Below are 18,721 nucleotides of genomic sequence, written 5' to 3'. Positions count from 1 at the left end.
CTATGCTGTCACTGAATTTCTTAAAAAACATTGGTCAGGTATTTCATTGCATTTGACCCTTTTCCTAGAAAACTCCACATTACTTGCATGCTAAGAAATAGAAAATTGGCAGAGTGCTTGTTTTTTTCTTGTTGTCTTTGGAGGTGTGATTTAGGTAATTTCTTACAACTCTATTGAAACATGTACCTTGAATTCTCCCTCTTCATTCCTTACCGCCTCAGACAGATTTGTGCCCTTGAAATACCCTTTCAAAGTACTTCGTGCTTCTATTTTGTTGTAGCATTTACTGCTCTTAAGAAATTACTATTTAATCATTTATCTTTATAGCCTTGGTGAAGCTAGGGACCTGTGTGTCTTAACATTGTGTGAGGTCTGACATAGTAGTCACTGAAGTTATTTATTGAATGCCTTAATTAAACAATGGGACCTAGATCAGCCTCCATGTTTCATTTATTTATACCCATTGAATCCTTCCTTTAAATCCTTCCTTTCCTTGATACAGAGGCACTAATGAGAAATAAACCTGTTCTCTGTACATTTCACTATTGTCCTTTATTTTACTTAAATGCATTTGTTGAGTATTGGATCTACTTTTACTTTCTAATGTTAAAACTCATTTTCTCCTCACTGAGGAACTTGATTATCTAAAGGGAAAACGGAAATAGAATAACTTGGCTACAGGGCTGTTTCCAAAGGGCATAAGACTAAATCTTAATCCCTCAGTTCAACCAGGGATGTCTGAATCTCACTTGAGGTATTTGCCTCAGGGTTAAGGCACTTGAAAGTGTGAACTAGGACTGAAACCAGGAAAATGATCTTACTGATTCCATTCTGGTCTTTGAATTGTAAAGTCCTGGCTCATGCATGTAGTCTCTTGTATGTTGAAATTACTCCAAGAATGTTTGGCTTTAAGAACAAGTACTAAAATCCTGTCTGTCTTTTCCATACATTATGATTATTTTTTTGCCTTTCTCTTAGGTGCCCTTGTGCATTGACTCTTCCAATTTTGCTGTGATTGAAGCTGGGTTAAAGTGCTGCCAGGGGAAGTGCATCGTCAACAGCATTAGTCTGAAGGAGGGAGAGGAGGACTTCTTGGAGAAGGCCAGGAAGATTAAGAAGTTTGGAGCTGCTGTGGTGATTATGGCTTTCGATGAAGAAGGACAGGTGAGAGATTTCTGTCTACCTAGCTGTACTGTGTCATCCAGGTTAGATAGCAGTGGGAGAAAATGAATTCTGAAGTAGCTTTATGCACATGCATGTACACAATACATATGTCTATATCCACACACAGATGCATGCATACATTTATATATGTGAAGGTTTGGTATAGAACAAAGTCATTACATCAGTGGAGAAAGGTTGAATTATTCAGTAAACACTACTGGGACAACTGGTTATGCATTTGGAAGAAAATAAAGTCAGAGTCCTGTTTTAATACATTTTGTGCTGCTCTAACATACTATCACAGACTTGATAATTTATAAACAATAGAAGTTTATTTGGCTTATGGTTCTGGATGCAAGAAGTCTAAGATTTTGGGACTACATCTGGTAAGGGTCTTCTTGCTGCGTCATCCCCTAGCAGAAGGTCAGAGAGGGTGAGAGAGAGCAAGAGAGTGGAATTTATCTTTATAACAGACCCACTCTCACTGTAAGGAACCCATTCCTATAAAGAACATTAATCCATTTGTGAATAATTCTTATGATCTCACCACTCATGAAGGTCCCACCACCTCAGCACTAGCCCCATCCCCACCATACACTAAAGTCTACACTGATAAAATATTTAAATGTAAAAAGTTCTAAAGAACATATAGGAAAATTGTAACTAGTGTTGCAGAAAATACCATTAACCCAAAAGGCCAGAAAGGAAAAATATTTACATAAAAATATAAAACGTTATTATATGGCAAAGACATGGTACTATTTGTGACATGAGTAATAGTATGGGCTGATGTCACTAATATGCAAAGAATTTCTATAGATCAGACATCAAAACTAGGTTGACTGGGAAGTTCGTAGAATGGACAAAAAAAACAAGCAATTTATAGGAAAAGGAGTACAAATAGCCAGTAAGATACTGATACTGTTTTTTAAAAAGTAATAATGTTCATTTTCTTTATCAAAATAAAAACAATAGGATTGATAAATGATAGCTCTCATAAAATATCCCTGCCATGGAATCAGGGTGGGGCATATGGGAAGCTTCAAATACAACTGTGGTTTCACTGGGTGATCATTACATTGTTATGTTTTATACCTCACATAACTTTCATAAGCATCTTGGTATCTGTTCAGTAACTAAAGAAATTGAAAAATCCATCCCTTTCGATTAATCCTGTCTTGGAAATCTTGTAATAAGTTCAGTATGTAAGGCTATGTGTTCACACTCATTTTAGCATTATGATAGCCAAAAACTGAGAACACTCTAAATAACCATTACTAGGCGAATGCTTAAATTTTGCAGCATTTAAAAAGAATGAGTTGACAGAACCATGGGCGGGGGTGGGGGGAGGGAGATGATCCCAATTTTATTTAATAAATAGTATGAACAGAAAATAAATAATCCGGGCTGGGGATGTGGCTCAAGCGGTAATGCGCTTGCCTGGCATTGCAGGGCCCTGGGTTTGATCCTCAGCACCACATAAAAATAAAATAAAGATGTTGTATCCATTGAAAACTGAAAAATAAATATTAAAAAAAAATTCTCTAAATAAATAAATAAATAACCCGATGATAGCTTTGGGGTAGGCATAGTTTTATATGGGAACACATTAGCAGTTAATAAATGGTGTACTTTTTCTTTCTGCCTTTTTAAAATTTTTGTAATAAAATCATTTTTAACAGAAGTGTTGTTAACTCCTCTTGTACAAAAGATGAAAAATAATTTTTTTTTTTTGTTTTTTGGTACTGAGGAGGCAGTGGGCACTCAACCACTGAGCGACTTCCCCAGCCCTATTTTGTATTTTATTTAGAGACAGGGTCTCACTGAGTTGCTTAGCACCTCTCGAAGTTGCTGAGGCTGGTGGTCTCCTAAGGTTCCTCTGTGGAGGAAATGTTTGAAAACCCAAATAAAATGAGGGAGAAGTCCAGGAGGCCATGGGGGAATGAGTAGAAGAGGTTCTGGTAAATGGAAAAGTAGATATAAACAAGATTGCCTCTGCCATTCGGCATCTCATTCCCCAACTTGACAGAATGTGAACATCTTCCCATTTTAGTAAGTATGGATTATAATCCCATGGTTGCATTATATTTCAGTATATGCCTTAATTAGTCTATTGAACTAATTTTTTAGTAGTGTGAACAATGGCCAGTGAATATCCTAATTTATGCAGCACTTTCACTTGTAGAAAATGATTTTCTTAGGATCAGTTCATAGAAGTGAGCCAAAGGGTTTGTATAAATTTAATATTTTGAGTGCACTTCATTAGATCGTTTGTCTGAAAATTTGTATCCATAGCAGTCGCACCAATTTGCAGTCCCACCAGCAATGTATGAGTGTACCTTTTCTCCACATCCTCGCCAACATTTACTGATGCCTGTATTCTTGATGATTGCCATTCTGACAGGAGTGAGATGAAATCTTACAATAGTTTTGATTTGCATCTCTCTAATTGCTAGAGATGTTGAACACTTTTTCATATATTTGTTGATCAATTGTATTTCTTCTTCTGTGAAGTGTCTGTTCAGGTAAGGACTATATTGATTGGTTTTTTTTTTTTTTTTTTGATGTTAAGTTTCTTGAGTTCTTTATCCTAGAGATTAATGCTTTCTGGGAGGATGCTTTATCGGAGGTGCATTTGGTAAAGATTTTGTTCTAAGGAAGCATTTTAAGGCTTCCCTTTGGCATTTCCAAATTGCCAGCAATTTGTTCCCTCATGCTTTGTGACCATTAGCAAGTAAAATAAGAGTTACTTGAACATAAGCACTGTGATCCTGCTATAGTAGGTCTGATAATCGACCTAGCTTCTACATAGGGCCAAGGAACAGATAATGTGTACTGCAAGTATATGCTGACAGATAAGATTCATGTCCTAGGGCGGGTGGAGCAGGACAGTTGTAGGTTGGTTCAAGATTTCATCAACCTACTCAGGGTGGAATGCGATTTTAAAACTTAAGATCTGGGCTCTGGCTGTGGCTTAGTGGTAGAGTGCTTGCCTAGCATGCATGAGGCACTGGGTTCGATCCTAGCACCACATAAAAATAAAATAAAGGCATTCTGTCCATCTACAACTACACAAAAGAAAAAAATTGTTTCTGGAGTTTTCTACTTAATATTTTTGGACCATAGTGGACCACAGGTAACTGAAATAGTGGAGAGTGAAACTGCGGGTAAGGTAGATTCCTATATGTATATATATTTTTTTTTCTCAGAGCATATTTCATTTTTCATGTAGCCAGAAATTCAAGACGTAATTTGGTGAGTGTGCTGAGTGTTGAAGTTGCAAGTTTGACCCAAAGACAGCTTCTGTGACAAAGTTCAGACATGCTTTGAGTAAAAGCAGCATTCATTCCCTCATATATTCATTCAACAAATGATACTGATCCTCTGACAGGTACTGCTCTGGGTACTGGGGATACAGCAGACTGACATTCTAGCTGTCAGGAGACAGGTTGGCAATTTAATAATAAGTATTAACCAAAAATAACAAAAAAGTTACCAAATTAGTACAGATTCTGAAAAGACCTGCTCTGAAGAAGGGAGGAGGAAGGAGGGATGGTGGGGCTGGTTTATGGAGGGTGATTAAAGCAACTTCTGAAAGGAGCCTTTAGCCAGATTCCTGAGAGATGTTGAAGCACAAAACCATGTCTGGGGTATCTGGAGCAGTGGCAGCAGTACATGCCAGGGCTCAGGAGCACCGGGTTGGAGGGGTTAGGCCTGTGGGAGGAGCAGGGTGAGAGAGTGTAGTGGAGGAGGGGCATGATGAGCTTTGGCTGGAGGCAGAGCCTGACAGCAAGGGGAAGGGAAGCTGGTAAGGGGAAGGGAAGCCGTGGGGAGTGAGCCTTGCTGGAGTCCTAGGGACTTCTGTGATGGGTGGTCCTCATTCATATCTGTAAGCTGAGGCACATGCTGACAAGTCAGTGCTGTAGTGGGGGATGGGGAATAAACATGCTTCCTCAGATCAGCATATACTGTTAAGGTGGAAAATTCAGGAAAGCCATGGCAGTGCTGCTGGGGTGAAAGGACTTGCAGAGAGGTCAGAAGAAGGAGGGACACTTATTTTTAGTCTGTCTTTTAGTAGTGTTTGCATTTTTATCATGTGTGTTTTTAAGAAGCCTCTTTAGTAAATATGCCATTTATATGCATATAAAATTTGATTTTTGCAGAAAAAAATCTTACCTGTCATGTTGGTAAAAATACAAAGGGAACCAGGCACAGTGGTGCATTCCTTCATTCTGAGCCACCCTGGAGACTGAGGCAAGAGAACACTAAGTTCAAGTTCAGCTGGGACAACTTAGCAAGACCCATTTCAAATTAAATATATATGTGTATATATATATATTTTTTTTTCAAACAGATTCCCCCACTGAAATATGAAATAATTTGGTAAATATTTAGAGGCCGCTTGGCATTTATATTTCTGTGAAATCCATATGTTGACACTTGAGTGCTTTCAACAAGTGAAATGTACTTTTTTCATGGATGACACTTTGTTTTTATTTTTTATATTTCTTATATTCTCCTTTCCCCAGGCGACAGAAACAGATGTCAAAATCAGTATATGCACTCGAGCCTACCATTTACTTGTGAGAAAACTGGGCTTTAATCCAAATGACATCATCTTTGACCCCAACATCCTTACCATTGGTACTGGAATGGAAGAACACAACTTGTATGCTGTGAATTTTATCCATGCAACTAGAGTCATTAAAGTAAGTAAGGGTCATTTTCTCTTTTCGGTCCAAGACATCTCAAATTTATCACAGGGGTCTAGTGAATGGTTAGAGCTATCACGTATTTTTGGATAGGGATGTTGACATTCTCATTGTGTAGTAAATTGTTTTTCCTCAAGTTAGAGACTTTAAAATTTTTTTGTAATGCTGTTTAAATTATGAAGTGGGACACACCTCATAGTTTCACAGTGTAACACACTGATGCTTGTGTGTTTCTCCTTTTCTGGGTATACCTCATTCTGAATTTAATGTCATAGTCATCATCCTGATTTAGCCGTGTTATTTAGGGTTATTTTTTCTAACCTTTGTTTTGATGGCACTTGGAGTGAATCCAGGGTATTCTACTACATGACTTACATTTTCAGCCCCTTTTATTCTTTCATTTTGATACAGGGTCTTGCTAAGTTACTGAGACTAGCTTCAAACCAGTGATACTTTGCCTTGGCCTCTTGAGTTGCTGGGATCACAGGCGTGTGCCACTGTGTCTGGATGGTGGTTTTGCTTTTTAAGATGGCCTTAAGGCATATGTTGGCGTGGCTAGCATTCATGAATGCAGGAAGGCTATGATGTGCCCAGCATTGATGGTATTTCTCTTGGAGCAGGGCGTCAGTATTCCCTATTTCAAAGTTGTTTTTTTTTTTAACTTTTATTATTCAAAACATTACATAGTTCTTGACATATCATATTTCATACATTTGATTCAAGTGGGTTATGAACTCCCATTTTTACCCCGTATACAGATTGCAGAATCACATTGGTTACACATCCACTTTTTTACATACTGCCATACTAGTGTCTGTTGTGTTCTGTTGCCTTTCCTATCCTCTACTATCCCCCCTCCCCTCCCCTCCTCTCCCCTCCCCTCCCATCTTCTCTCTCTACCCCATCTACTGTAATTCATTTCTTCCCCTTGTTTTTTTTTTTCCCTTTCCCCTCACTTCCTGTTATATGTAATTTTGTATAACAATGACGGTCTCCTTTCATTTCCATGCAGTTTCCCTTCTCTCTCCCTTTCCCTCCCACCTCTCGTCCCTGTTTCATGTTAATCTTCTTATGCTCTTCCTCCCTGCTCTGTTCTTAGTTGTTCTCCTTATATCAAAGAAGACATTTGGCATTTGTTTTTTAGGGATTGGCTAGCTTCACTTAGCATAATCTGCTCTAATGCCATCCATTTCCCTGCAAATTCCTTGATTTTGTCATTTTTTAGTGCAGAGTAATACTCCTTTGTGTATAAATGCCACCTTTTTTTTATCCATTCATCTACTGAAGGGCATCTAGGTTGGTTCCACAGTCTAGCTATTGTGAATTGTGCTGCTATGAACATCGATGTAGCAGTATCCCTATAATACGCTCTTTTAAGGTCTTTAGGGAATAGTCCGAGAAGGGGAATAGCTGGGTCAAATGGTGGTTCCATTCCCAGCTTTCCAAGGAATCTCCATACTGCTTTCCAAATTGGCCGCACCAATTTGCAGTCCCACCAGCAATGTACAAGTGTACCCTTTCCCCCACATCCTCACCAGCACTTCTCTAACAAATGGGACTTACTCAAACTAAAAAGTTTTTTCTCAGCAAGAGAAACAATAAGAGAGGTAAATAGGGAGCCTACATCCTGGGAACAAATTTTTACTCCTCACACTTCAGATAGAGCCCTAATATCCAGAGTATACAAAGAACTCAAAAAATTAAACAATAAGAAAACAAATAACCCAATCAACAAATGGGCCGAGGACCTGAACAGACACTTCTCAGAGGAGGACATACAATCAGTCAACAAGTACATGAAAAAATGCTCACCATCTCTAGCGGTCAGAGAAATGCAAATCAAAACCACCCTAAGATACCATCTCACTCCAGTAAGATTGGCAGCCATTATGAAGTCAAACAACAACAAGTCCTATTTCAGAGTTTACAGTGACTTTATAGAACAGAACTATGAGAACCAACTGAATATCTAAACAATATAGTTTAATTTTGCCTGTTTTTTAGCTTGAAGGGAATCATAAGATATTTATGACTTTTTTCTTTATTCAAACTTATTTTAAAGATTCATGGAGGGGCTGGGGTTGTGGTTCAGTGGTGGAGTGCTTGCCTAGCACTGGATTCGATCCTCATCATAACATAAAAATAAATCAATAAAATAAAGTTATTGTGTCCATCTACAACTAAAAAAAAAAAAAAGTTTCATCTGCATTGCTGTAACTGTCATTTGTTCATTCAATTAATGTATAATATTCCATTGTATCATTATGCCATAATTAACTATTCTACCATAGAGGTTTGTTTCCAGCTTCTGGGCCTCATGAGCAATGCTGCTGTGAACGTTCTTCTATACATATATTGGCACACATGCCCAAGGTTCTTTAGCATATACCCCAGAAGCTGAGTGGTTGGGTCATAGTACTAGATAATAGCAAGCCGTCTTCCTCGGTGCTTGAGCCAGTTTGTCCTTGAGCCAACAATAAATCAGTGTTTGCTCATTTAGTTACAAATACCTTCAGGTAGTTTGTGCTTTCAGTGAATGGGGAACTGAGTGTGTGTGTGTGTGTGTGTGCTTGCTTGCACGCACACAAACATACTCTCCCTCCACCACTTTCTTCTCTATCATTTATCCAGCAAGTATTTTATGGAATACTCATTATATATTATACCCTATCAGGGTCATTACTGAAGTACACAGAGATAAAGTAGAATTTTATATTTTCCCTTAGGGAGACTAAAGTCTAATGGGGGACACTGATGAAGCTGTGCCTTTACAGCACCATGATACAGCAAACTTGGGCCTGTGTCTGATTACAGCAAGCTCTGTGTTACTTTGGAGTTCATGTTGTTTATTTTCCACTCGTATATAAAGCTTAAGAAATGTGATTGCTGCTTTGGGCAAAATAGACACTGTTTTCACATTTTAAAATTTTTGCCAGGAAACTTTACCAGGAGTCAGAATAAGTGGAGGTCTTTCCAACTTGTCCTTCTCCTTCCGAGGAATGGACGCCATCCGAGAAGCAATGCATGGGGTTTTCCTTTACCACGCAATCAAGGTATGATTAAAGGCCTGCTTACCCCTGAAACCAGCTTTCACTAGGGCAAGGTTTGTCCACTGTGGCCCTCAGACTAACTGGCCTGTGATCAGTTTCTGTAAAGGAGGTTTGTTTAGGGTACCCCCTAAATGCAGCATTCACTTGTATTTTATCTAAGGCTGCTTTTGGGAACCAATGCAGAGTCAAGTATTTGTGACTGAGACTATGGCCTAAAATGTTTTCTTTCTGGTTCCTAATTTAGGGCATCACTTTTCTTTTTATTGCCTTTAGTTTGGTATGGATATGGGGATAGTGAATGCAGGAAACCTCCCAGTATATGATGATATCCACAAGGAACTTCTTCAGCTCTGTGAAGATCTCATCTGGAATAAAGACCCTGAAGCCACTGAGAAGCTCTTACATTTTGCCCAGGTAGAGAGAAAAGTGTCTAACATGGCTTTTTTCTTTCTTTGAATTTATTACTCACAATTATTGGACCTTCATTGTAGAATAGAAGCACATACCTAATCATGTCTTCGGATCAATGAACATTCTAGAGAAGGTATTGTAGTTAGGGTAAGGAAACAGAAATGGACCGTTCCTAGGCTGCTTCAGCATTCTGAACCTAAATTTCTTTTTTTGGTACTGGGGATTGAAACCAGGGGCACTCAACTACTGAGCCACATCCCCAGCAGCACTTTATATTTTTTATTTTGAGACAGGGTCTCGCTAAGTTGTGTAGGGCTTTGCTAAACTGCTGAGGCTGGCTTTGAACTCCTGATTCTCCTACTTCAGCCTCCCGTGTTGCTAGGATTACAGGTGTGCACTGGAACTTAAATTTCTAAGTATTTATTTTGAAGTGTGAAATATATTTTTCTTATAGCAAGTGACAGATATTACTTCTAGAAAATTTACAAAATACAGGTAAGCAAAAGGAGAGAATAAAATCACTCATATTCCCAGCACCCAAAGTATTTGGAATAGACTGCTTTGTCTTAACCCAGCAATTCCATCCCTTAGGCAGGAATTGTCTGGTTGTATGGCTGGTAAAACAAATAGTCTTTTCATGTACCAGTGAGGGGAATATGAACTTAAGAAGTACTTTTTCTTTTTTAATTATTCTTTAGATTTTTCTCCATGAAAGACTCCTATTGTTGTTATTCCAGTTACCACTCTGGTCCTATATCTTGGTTTTCTCCCTAGATCTTTCCTTCTTTTATTTGTACTGGTAACTTGATATCTTCATGTTTGTTTTTATTGGCCTTTCCTGTTATCAGACTCAGGCTAGGCCCCTTCTGAGTTTCCCTTAAAAACACTATTTTGAATATGACCCTGCAGCTTCAGAACTGTGACAAGTATCTCCTGTCCCACCACACAGTTGCCCTGGAGGTTAAGTCCAAACTCCAAGCATGAATTTCTGGCCTTCTGTGACTTTGCCTCTACTATCTTGCACAAGCATTGCTCTAGCAACATCAGTTTTTGTTCAGCATTAATGCACTCAGCTGATGTTCACTGAGACCTGCAGAAAATGTACAGAGGTGATCTTAATCCAGTGTGGTAGGTGCTGTCGTAGGGGAGGCACAGAGTGCTATGAGGATGTTGAGGTGGCATGGATCCCAAAGATGGAGGTGGTTAGGGAAGCTTGCCACAGGGAATGAGAATTCAGGTGAAAATTGAAAGAGGAGGAAGAGCTGCATGTGCTTCTCACCAGACTTGGTACTATGGTTGGTCAGTGTCATAATGCATGCTGGGCACTCTGCTGGGAGCTGGGAATGTAAAAGAGTAAGACAGTTTATTAGTTGCTGCCAAATGGTTCAAATAAGTGGCCTCCTACATCTATTTTTTCGTCCAAATTTCAATTCATTTCAGACTCATGGCAAAGGAGGGAAGAAGGTCATTCAGACCGATGAGTGGAGGAACAGTCCCATTGAAGAACGGCTTGAGTATGCTCTTGTGAAGGTGAGTTTGGGAACCTGCACTGGCCAGCTGATAGCTTGTCACTGCTGTCTGATGCCATTGTGGGAGGGTTGGTGGCGACAGCAGCTGGAGCAAGAGAGGCCATGGACTCCTGGTTGCCGATTCTCAACCTGGGTGGCCCTCCTGCTCTGCATTATATGATAGCACATTTGGCACTGTCTAAAGGTATGTGTGGTTGTCAGGGTGGGAGTGGGAGATGTCACTGGAATCCAGTGACCAGGGATGTTGCTCTGTGTCCTGTGGTACACACCACAGCCCTCCACAACAAAGACTATTCCAGCCCAAGGTCAGTAGTACTGAGGTTGAGAACCCTACCCTGACCAGGTTGTTTTTAGTATGTCCAGTAAGTCAGTACTGATTCTTCTGTGGATGTTTGGGATTTTGGTGAGATAAATAATCTCTTGGCTTCAGTTTTCCCATTTGTGAGTCTGGAGAATTTCAGAGTTCTATTTTTGGAGGCCGGTGTGGGGGGCGTCTAAAATTCAACTCTTGCCTTTTGTGATTCACATATTTTAGTTTGTGGAACTAGTTCAGCCACATCCAAGATCTGTGAGTTGGGGACCCTGGAGGAGGGCTTGTTCAAGCCTAGATTGGGGAGCCTCCTCTTTTTGAACTTCACCTGAGAATCTCACTCACCCTCATTCATCTTCCAGCCAAGTAGTGAGAAAACACTGATTTGGCAGAGATATTATTAAAGTATAATCTGTTAAAATATAAGAATACAAACATCTGAGTTATAAATCTACTTATTAGCCCACCTTCTCATTAATAGCACATTTTGTATCAAGAAAGCCAGCTAAGCACTTAACATGGGTTATTTAATTTAATAATTCTCAAAACATATGAATAGGATATTGTGGCACTCTTAGGAAACTGAAGCTTAATAAATGGCCTGAGTGGGTGCTGGGAGCCAGGATCTGAACTTACACAGTTTGATTTCAGAACTCTCACTCTTAAGCATGTCTGTGATTCATTTTCTGTTGGTTGTTTGGACTTAACCCATTTTTTCCCTTTATTCTCTCCCCAACCTTTTTTTTTTTTTTTTTGAAGGGCATTGAAAAATATATTATCCAGGATACTGAGGAAGCCAGGTTAAACCAGGAAAAATATCCCCGACCTCTGAATATTATCGAAGGACCCCTGATGAATGGCATGAAAGTTGTTGGTGATCTTTTTGGAGCTGGAAAAATGTTTCTACCTCAGGTTGGCAAAAATAGGGAGACATGTTCACAGTTGAATCTCTTCCTTGTCTTAGTGAATAGTGAGTTTGGTTACTCTGTTCAAGTTTTGATTTGGACCAGTCCTTGCCTAGATGTGTTTGGAGAAACCTGTCTTTAGAGTGGTGTGGAAGCTAGAAATCATCTGGAAATTGCTAGCTTCATAGTCTTTGTTCTGATTTTCTGTACCCACTTTTACTCTCAGAAGTAAAGTAAGACTCAAGATAGATTTGATTTGACCAGCAAGTGTTCATCTTAAATAATGCATACTTTGAAAAAATATTACTGTTTTAAATAGTTATGTTAAATGATAGATTTCAAGTAAGAACACCATTCTTTATTTTGAATTGCAGCAGCTGCTAGCTCATGAGTTAATAAACACTTGCTAACCATCTAGGTTAGGAGCCTGAGGCGATGAAGGACGGAAAGGGACTTGTCTTGTTTGAGGCTCAATTTTAAGGGAGTTGAGTGTGGAGAAGAGAAGGCTGAGAATGAGTACATGGCGGGGGAACTTTAACCCTGAAAGATAAGCAACAGAGGCCTTCTAGCCAGAGAAAAGATAACAGGCAGAAGTTCAAGAAGATGGAAGTTTCAGTGTTTGGTTTCTAGCCTTGTTTTCCTCCTGCTCTGCCTCCTTCACTGGCTTTTCCCTCAGGGAGCTTATTTCTCATTCTGCTCACTGTCAGAAGCAGAGTCCAGTGTAGCTAGCCTGAGGTTAAAGTGTGTGTTCTGAGCTTGTGCTGGGGTTTCACAGGTGCCATCAGAAGCCATGTGGTTTGCAATGGCTGTCGTTGCAGTAGTCAGTCAGATAACCAGCTCTGTTTTTTCCCAGGTTATAAAGTCAGCTCGGGTCATGAAGAAGGCTGTTGGCCACCTTATCCCCTTTATGGAAAAAGAAAGAGAAGAAAACAGAGTGCTTAATTGTACAGTAGAAGAAGAGGCAAGTTGTTTTTTTCAGGCCTGTGGGCCCTTTAAGGAGTGGGCCTGGGAGATTTCTGTTGGGGTTGGGTAGGGGATTAGGCAGTCAGGCTAGCTTGCTGTTTATCACTGAAGATAAAGTAGAGAAATGATCTAACATCTGTCCCTCTTTTTTACCAAGCTTCAAGATAACTTAGGGTTTTCCTTTTAATGTAGCTTTATGAAATTTTTAATACAGATGTAATTTTTCAATCAAGACAGTCCTTCCTTAACTGATATTTACTTTGTACCAAGTTTTATGCTGACACTGCATCTACGAAGACCTACTCTTGTTTTTTAGGTAGTGGGCTAATGGTTGGTTTGGATGATTTTTTTTGAACAAACAAATATTCTCTCTCTACTAATAGTGTCCTTGATACCACTACTGAATTCGTTTTAATTTTTGCTGATTGCGCCACCAGAGTAAATCATTAAGCCTTTTAACTTTGTTTGGTTCCCAGTGAAGCTCAGGCAGCTTTGGCTCTTGGGATTTTTAATTCTTCAGTTGATGCAGCTCAGACAGACATGTGTTTATAAAAACGCCCATTGCCTTGCTTACCATTCCTTGTTTTTTCCCTTGGAGAGTATGCGATGTGCTGGCAGCGTACTTAACGACTATGTGGAAGAAGCAGAAAGTTACCCCTAACACCCTCTGCACTGGGCCAGTGTGGTTATTTTCAGATTCTGGGGGGGCATTGCAGTGAACATCTTCTCTTTTCTACCCCCCCTCTAAATGTTGACAGTAAACATTTGTCAGACAGTTTTGGGGTGAAGGATGTGGTCTTTAGCTGTGAGATTGTTCTGTTTGAACTTGAGCTGTTCTTGAGAGTACACAATCTTGGTTGAAGCCCTTGTGCTGACCCTCCAGATGGGCTCATTTGAACTGCTCGAGCTTACAGCGCTCTGCTTGCCTAGTGCAGTATTTGGGTCTCAGGCTCGTCTTTGAGGTAATTGTATTAATCCCTTTCTGGGTCGGCACCTGCCTAGCTCTCGAGAATTACGTGGTCTGCTCTGGGGAACTCCAGTCATGCTCACTGTATTGCTTGCTTTCAGGACCCTTATCAAGGCACCATTGTGCTAGCCACTGTGAAAGGTGATGTGCATGACATAGGCAAGAACATAGTTGGAGTGGTCCTTGGCTGCAATAATTTCAGGTAAGCTTAGACCTCACCTCTTCATCCCTTTGTTGTTCAAGAAGGGAAGTGTTTCAACAGGGTAATTATTGAGGGAGGAGGGTAAGGAGCAGTAGTAGATGTTAGAGGTTTATTTTTTCATTTATTTAGTTTTTGTCTACTCTGTTTTCAAATTGTCCACGGTGAACACAGTTTTTCAAATGCAGTAAATTAGTAATTATCTATTATGCATTCAGTGAGGACAAAAAGAATAGGAAAAGCTATTTGGGCAGGTGGACGTAGCCAAGAGGCTTCTTGTGAATGGGCATCATAACATAGGCCCTGAGGGCCAGAACATGGGGCTCCCCATGGCAGTCAGCATTTTCCCTTTTTTCTCTCAATAAGCTGTCAGATTTCAGAGCAGAGATTGTATGAGACCTGACTGAATGGAGTTTTATAGGGTGGTTTTGTCTGTACAAATGCTCATCAGTAATTACTTAGATGCTTTTAATTTGTTGTATTTTGAAAGGGAGTTTTGCAAGAATTTGTTTTGTTGTTTTAACAAACTAGAAATGGTCACAGATTCTGCTAAGGGCAGGTGGGAAACAGTGGGGAAGGTAAAGACTGGTGCAGGTACTTCCCTCTGTTGGTGGAATGTGTGAATTGCAGGGGGAAGTGACAGCAAGTGTCAGGTGACTTTGAAGAGGGCAAATGCAGATTTTTTTTTTTTACTTTTTTCTTTTTAATAAACACATAATAATTGTACATAAAAATGAAATATGATGTGCTATTTCAGTTCATGTAAGCAATGTGCTGCATGTATGCAGTGTGTTACCTGTGTACAGTGTGCAGTGATCAAATCAGGGTGATTAGTATTTCTGTATGTTTGGAACCTCTCAACTCCTTTTCTGGTTCTTTGTAAAATATGTAGTAGGTTACTGTAAATTGTAGTCACCCTCCTGTGCTGTAGAGCCGGAAATTATTCCTCCCAGCTGTGTTTTGGTACCTGTTATCCAGCCTCCTCCTCTCCTTCCTCCCCTGCTCTTCTTAGTTTCTACCAATAGCTATTCTGCTCTCTTATACTTGTGACATCAAGTTTTTAAGCTAACACATACGAGAGAGAACATCTTTGTGTGTCTGGCTTATTTCCCTTAATATAATGACCTCCAATTTCATCTATTTTGCCACAAATGACAGGATTTCGTTCATTTTTTATGACTGAATAATATTACCTTATATATTTCGTTATATAAATATTATTTTATAAATATATATTACATGAATTATATAAATATAAATAGTATTCTATTATATATATATTCATCCATCAGTGGGCACCTGTGTTGATTCTGTATCTTGCTATATAGGTTTATTTTTGTGATTTTTTATCTCATAACATTTATTGTCTAAATTCTGTATGTTCTTAAGTAGTAATGGATGACATTGCTAAAGCATTTAGAATAGCTTAAATATTTTTTTGAATTAGAAGCTCAAATTAAATGCTTATAGCTATGTTATGAGCATTTACAAAGAAGGTTAGATTATAAAATCAACATTTTTCATGACTTCTTTCATTTTTATTCTCTTCAGTCTCCCAAGTGGCATAATGCGATAATGTGCATAGGAGGGGCTACAGACTGGGGTGTGGCTCTGAGCCAGAGGAGAACCCTGGGAGAGTCAAGAAAGACAAGGTGTTGGGATGGGAGTGGGAGGTTGTGGGTAGAGGCGAGGGAATGAACCGTGATTGGTGAGATGCTCCTGACAGAAGAGCGAGCAGTGACAGCAAGGTAGCGCTGGCATCATGCTGGTGGGTTTTAATTGGATTTTGAAAACACATGCAATGTTGAAAAACTCAGCTTTGAAGTGCAGGCTTTTGTCTGGAGTTAGAGGCAGTATACTCTTTTGCCTAGTTTTACATGCAGGATTCTGCGTTTACTCATTGTATAACAATATATCTGGTTACGAGACTGCCTTCACTATATTAAAAAAGAAATGTGCTGCCGCTGGCTATCTGTGGCCTCCAAGGTTGTCCATTATTCATGCCCCTGGCATTTGCTACCAGGTTAGAACTAACAAAGCTGAATATAGTTAGTTCTTGATTTGAAACTGTCTTAAGTTTCTACTTAGGGTTCCATGTGTGCTAACTTATTTAAAGAAAAGAAAAAAGTATTAAAAAAAAAAAAAAGTACTATGGGAACAAGCTGAAAATCCAACAGCACACAGTAAGAAGCAGGCCTCCTTCCTACCCAGTGTCCAGTACCCATCGTTGCCAGCTGGTGACATATCATGTAGAAATTCATACTCACACTTTCAAAAATGTGAACCTTTTACTACTGAATTTTAAGAATTGTTGATATAATTAAATAAATGAAAATAATGTAATTTTTAAATGTTTTTAACAATATAATAAAATTAAATGATAAAAAAGACTAACATTGTAGGTGTTCTCTGTGTAAAATAGGATGATAGTACCTGCGGCATTTCCTAGGGCAGACACTCCTCCTTCTGGATTCTAGGAGGCACTCCTGTGGAAATCAAACCCTCTGGTCCTGTTCGGTCCTCTCAGCATATTTCCACCGTTCTCTGTCCGGTGTCCATCCCCCACTCAGGTGTGCCCACCCTTTGAGTTTTGTACAGCCACCCCGAGAAGAAGAAGGAGGCCTGCTTCCTGAATCCCCCTCTCTTCTTTGCCTTAAGTCTCTAGCTTTTCCCAAGACAGCTCTGTGTGCAGGGACTGGCCTCTTCTCTATTCCCCTCCCCACTGGCTTTCCTGTTCAACAGCTGTTTGCTGAGGAACTTACCAGCATTTTCTATTGGCTTAAATGAATTAGATAATGAATTTTGCTAATTTAGATCCTAACTCTTCCAGCTCTCTTGCTAAATCAGTTGTGTGACTGGACAACTTGCTTAACTTACCAGATCCTTTCCCACAGTAGGGGTTTCATCATAGAGGGTCTGTGAGGGTTAAATTAGATTACTTTGCAAAGGTCTTAGCATAGTGGAAACAACCCAGATGTCTGTCAGCAGATGAGTGGGTAAACAAAATGTGCATGAGTCAGCTTTCTGCTCCTATAACAAATTTTGGCTCACAGGTTTGGAGGTGTCAGCCCATGATTGGTTGATACTGTTGCTTTTGGGCCTGTACTGAAGCAGACCATCATGATGGGAAGTGGATGTTGGACCAAAGCCATTCATCTCATGGACAGAGGCAAAAAATTAAAAAAGAGAAAGAGAAAGGGGCTAGAATCCAACTACCCTTTTAAGGTGTGCTCTGAATGACCAGAAGTCCTCTCATTAATCCCCACCTCCTGAAGTTTCTACCACTTCCCCATAACATGGACCTTTAACATATGGGCCTTTGGGGAACATCCTAGACCCAAACCATAGCCTGTGGCATGTCCATACAATGGAATAGTATTCAGCCTAAAAGAGAATAAAATTCTGATATACATGAGATGTGGATGAACCCTGAAGACACAGTGCTGAGTGAAATAAGCCAAACACAGTGGGACAAGTAGTGTGTGGTTCCACTTATAGGAAATACCCAGATTAAATAAATTCATAGAGACAGGAAGCAGAGTAGAGGCTGCCAGGGAGGGTAAGGAGAGGAAGAGGGAGTCATTGCTTAATGATTACAGTGTTTTTATGTAGGCTGATGAAATGCTTTTGGAAAAATAGTGTTAATAGTTGAACAACACTGTAACTGAAATTAATCCTCCTGAATTGTGCACTTACCAATTCCAGTGGAAAGTTACATATGTCTTACCAGGGTTAAAAAATAATATGCCATAAACTGTTGAATTTGTTAATTTTTATTTTTATTTATTTGTGGTTAAGCTGGGGTCTTCTGTGTTACCTAGGCTGGTCTCAAACTTGTGGCCTCAACTGATCCTCCTGCCCCAGCCTCCTGAGCAGCTGGGTCTAGAGGCATGCACTACCTTGCCCAGCTGAATTGTATGCTTTAAATGGGCGAATTCCATGAAATGGGAATTATATTTCAGGAAAGCTGTATAAAAAAGGCTTAGCATAGTGCCTGACCCGTGGTAGTTGTGGTGGTGATTGTCAGTGCTTAGTGATCATTTCAGTGTGATTCCATTTTATATTAGAACAGTGTTAATGCCTGAAATGAAAATGCTCATGCAGCTTTGTCTCTAATGGGTTGTTACTGTTTTTCCCCGCCCCCCCCCCCCCCAAACTCACTTCTGTGCCTCAGAGTGATTGATTTAGGAGTCATGACTCCCTGCGATAAGATACTGAAAGCTGCTCTTGACCACAAAGCAGGTACTGTGCAACTGTCCTTTGGGGATTACTCTCAGTGTCACTTCCCCAAGAGTCTGTGTGTCAGTGTAGTAAAGCTCACTCCATGTGGGGTCTAAGGGACATGCAAACTGTCAAGTCCAGTTTCTGCAAGGGGCTGCTGGGGTGGCCATCTGCACTGGGAGTTGATAGAGGTGTGTGAGCAACCGGGCAGCTGCTTCTGATCTCTGGAAATGGAATGGAGACCAGCTTCTTAAAAGCAAACACTTGGATTTGATTTTTTTTTTTTTTTC

At 39.8% G+C, this 18,721-nt stretch overlaps 1 protein-coding gene across 6 annotated transcripts in view; it reads left to right on the top strand.

Annotated features, from left to right (window-relative positions):
* The window catches only part of Mtr (5-methyltetrahydrofolate-homocysteine methyltransferase), a 100,217-nt gene that overhangs the window by 55,161 nt on the left and 26,335 nt on the right, over positions 1-18,721 (top strand). For all 6 annotated transcript variants that reach the window (XM_046432000.2, XM_046432001.2, XM_046432002.2 and 3 more), the window contains 9 exons: positions 979-1,164; positions 5,694-5,873; positions 8,813-8,929; positions 9,200-9,340; positions 10,778-10,867; positions 11,936-12,088; positions 12,935-13,042; positions 14,113-14,213; positions 18,385-18,452. In XM_046432000.2, coding sequence (XP_046287956.1) covers positions 979-1,164; positions 5,694-5,873; positions 8,813-8,929; positions 9,200-9,340; positions 10,778-10,867; positions 11,936-12,088; positions 12,935-13,042; positions 14,113-14,213; positions 18,385-18,452 — 1,144 coding nt within the window. The remainder of the gene's footprint in view (positions 1-978; positions 1,165-5,693; positions 5,874-8,812; positions 8,930-9,199; positions 9,341-10,777; positions 10,868-11,935; positions 12,089-12,934; positions 13,043-14,112; positions 14,214-18,384; positions 18,453-18,721) is intronic.

The sequence above is a fragment of the Marmota monax genome, unplaced genomic scaffold (genome assembly GCF_021218885.2).
Source record: "Marmota monax isolate L192 unplaced genomic scaffold, Marmota_monax_Labrador192_F-V1.1 WCK01_AAM20220418_F8-fsc00071, whole genome shotgun sequence".
Classification (NCBI taxonomy): domain Eukaryota; kingdom Metazoa; phylum Chordata; class Mammalia; order Rodentia; family Sciuridae; genus Marmota; species Marmota monax.
The sequence above is the reverse complement of the archived record's forward strand: the minus strand, read 5'-3'. Positions and strand labels throughout refer to the sequence as shown.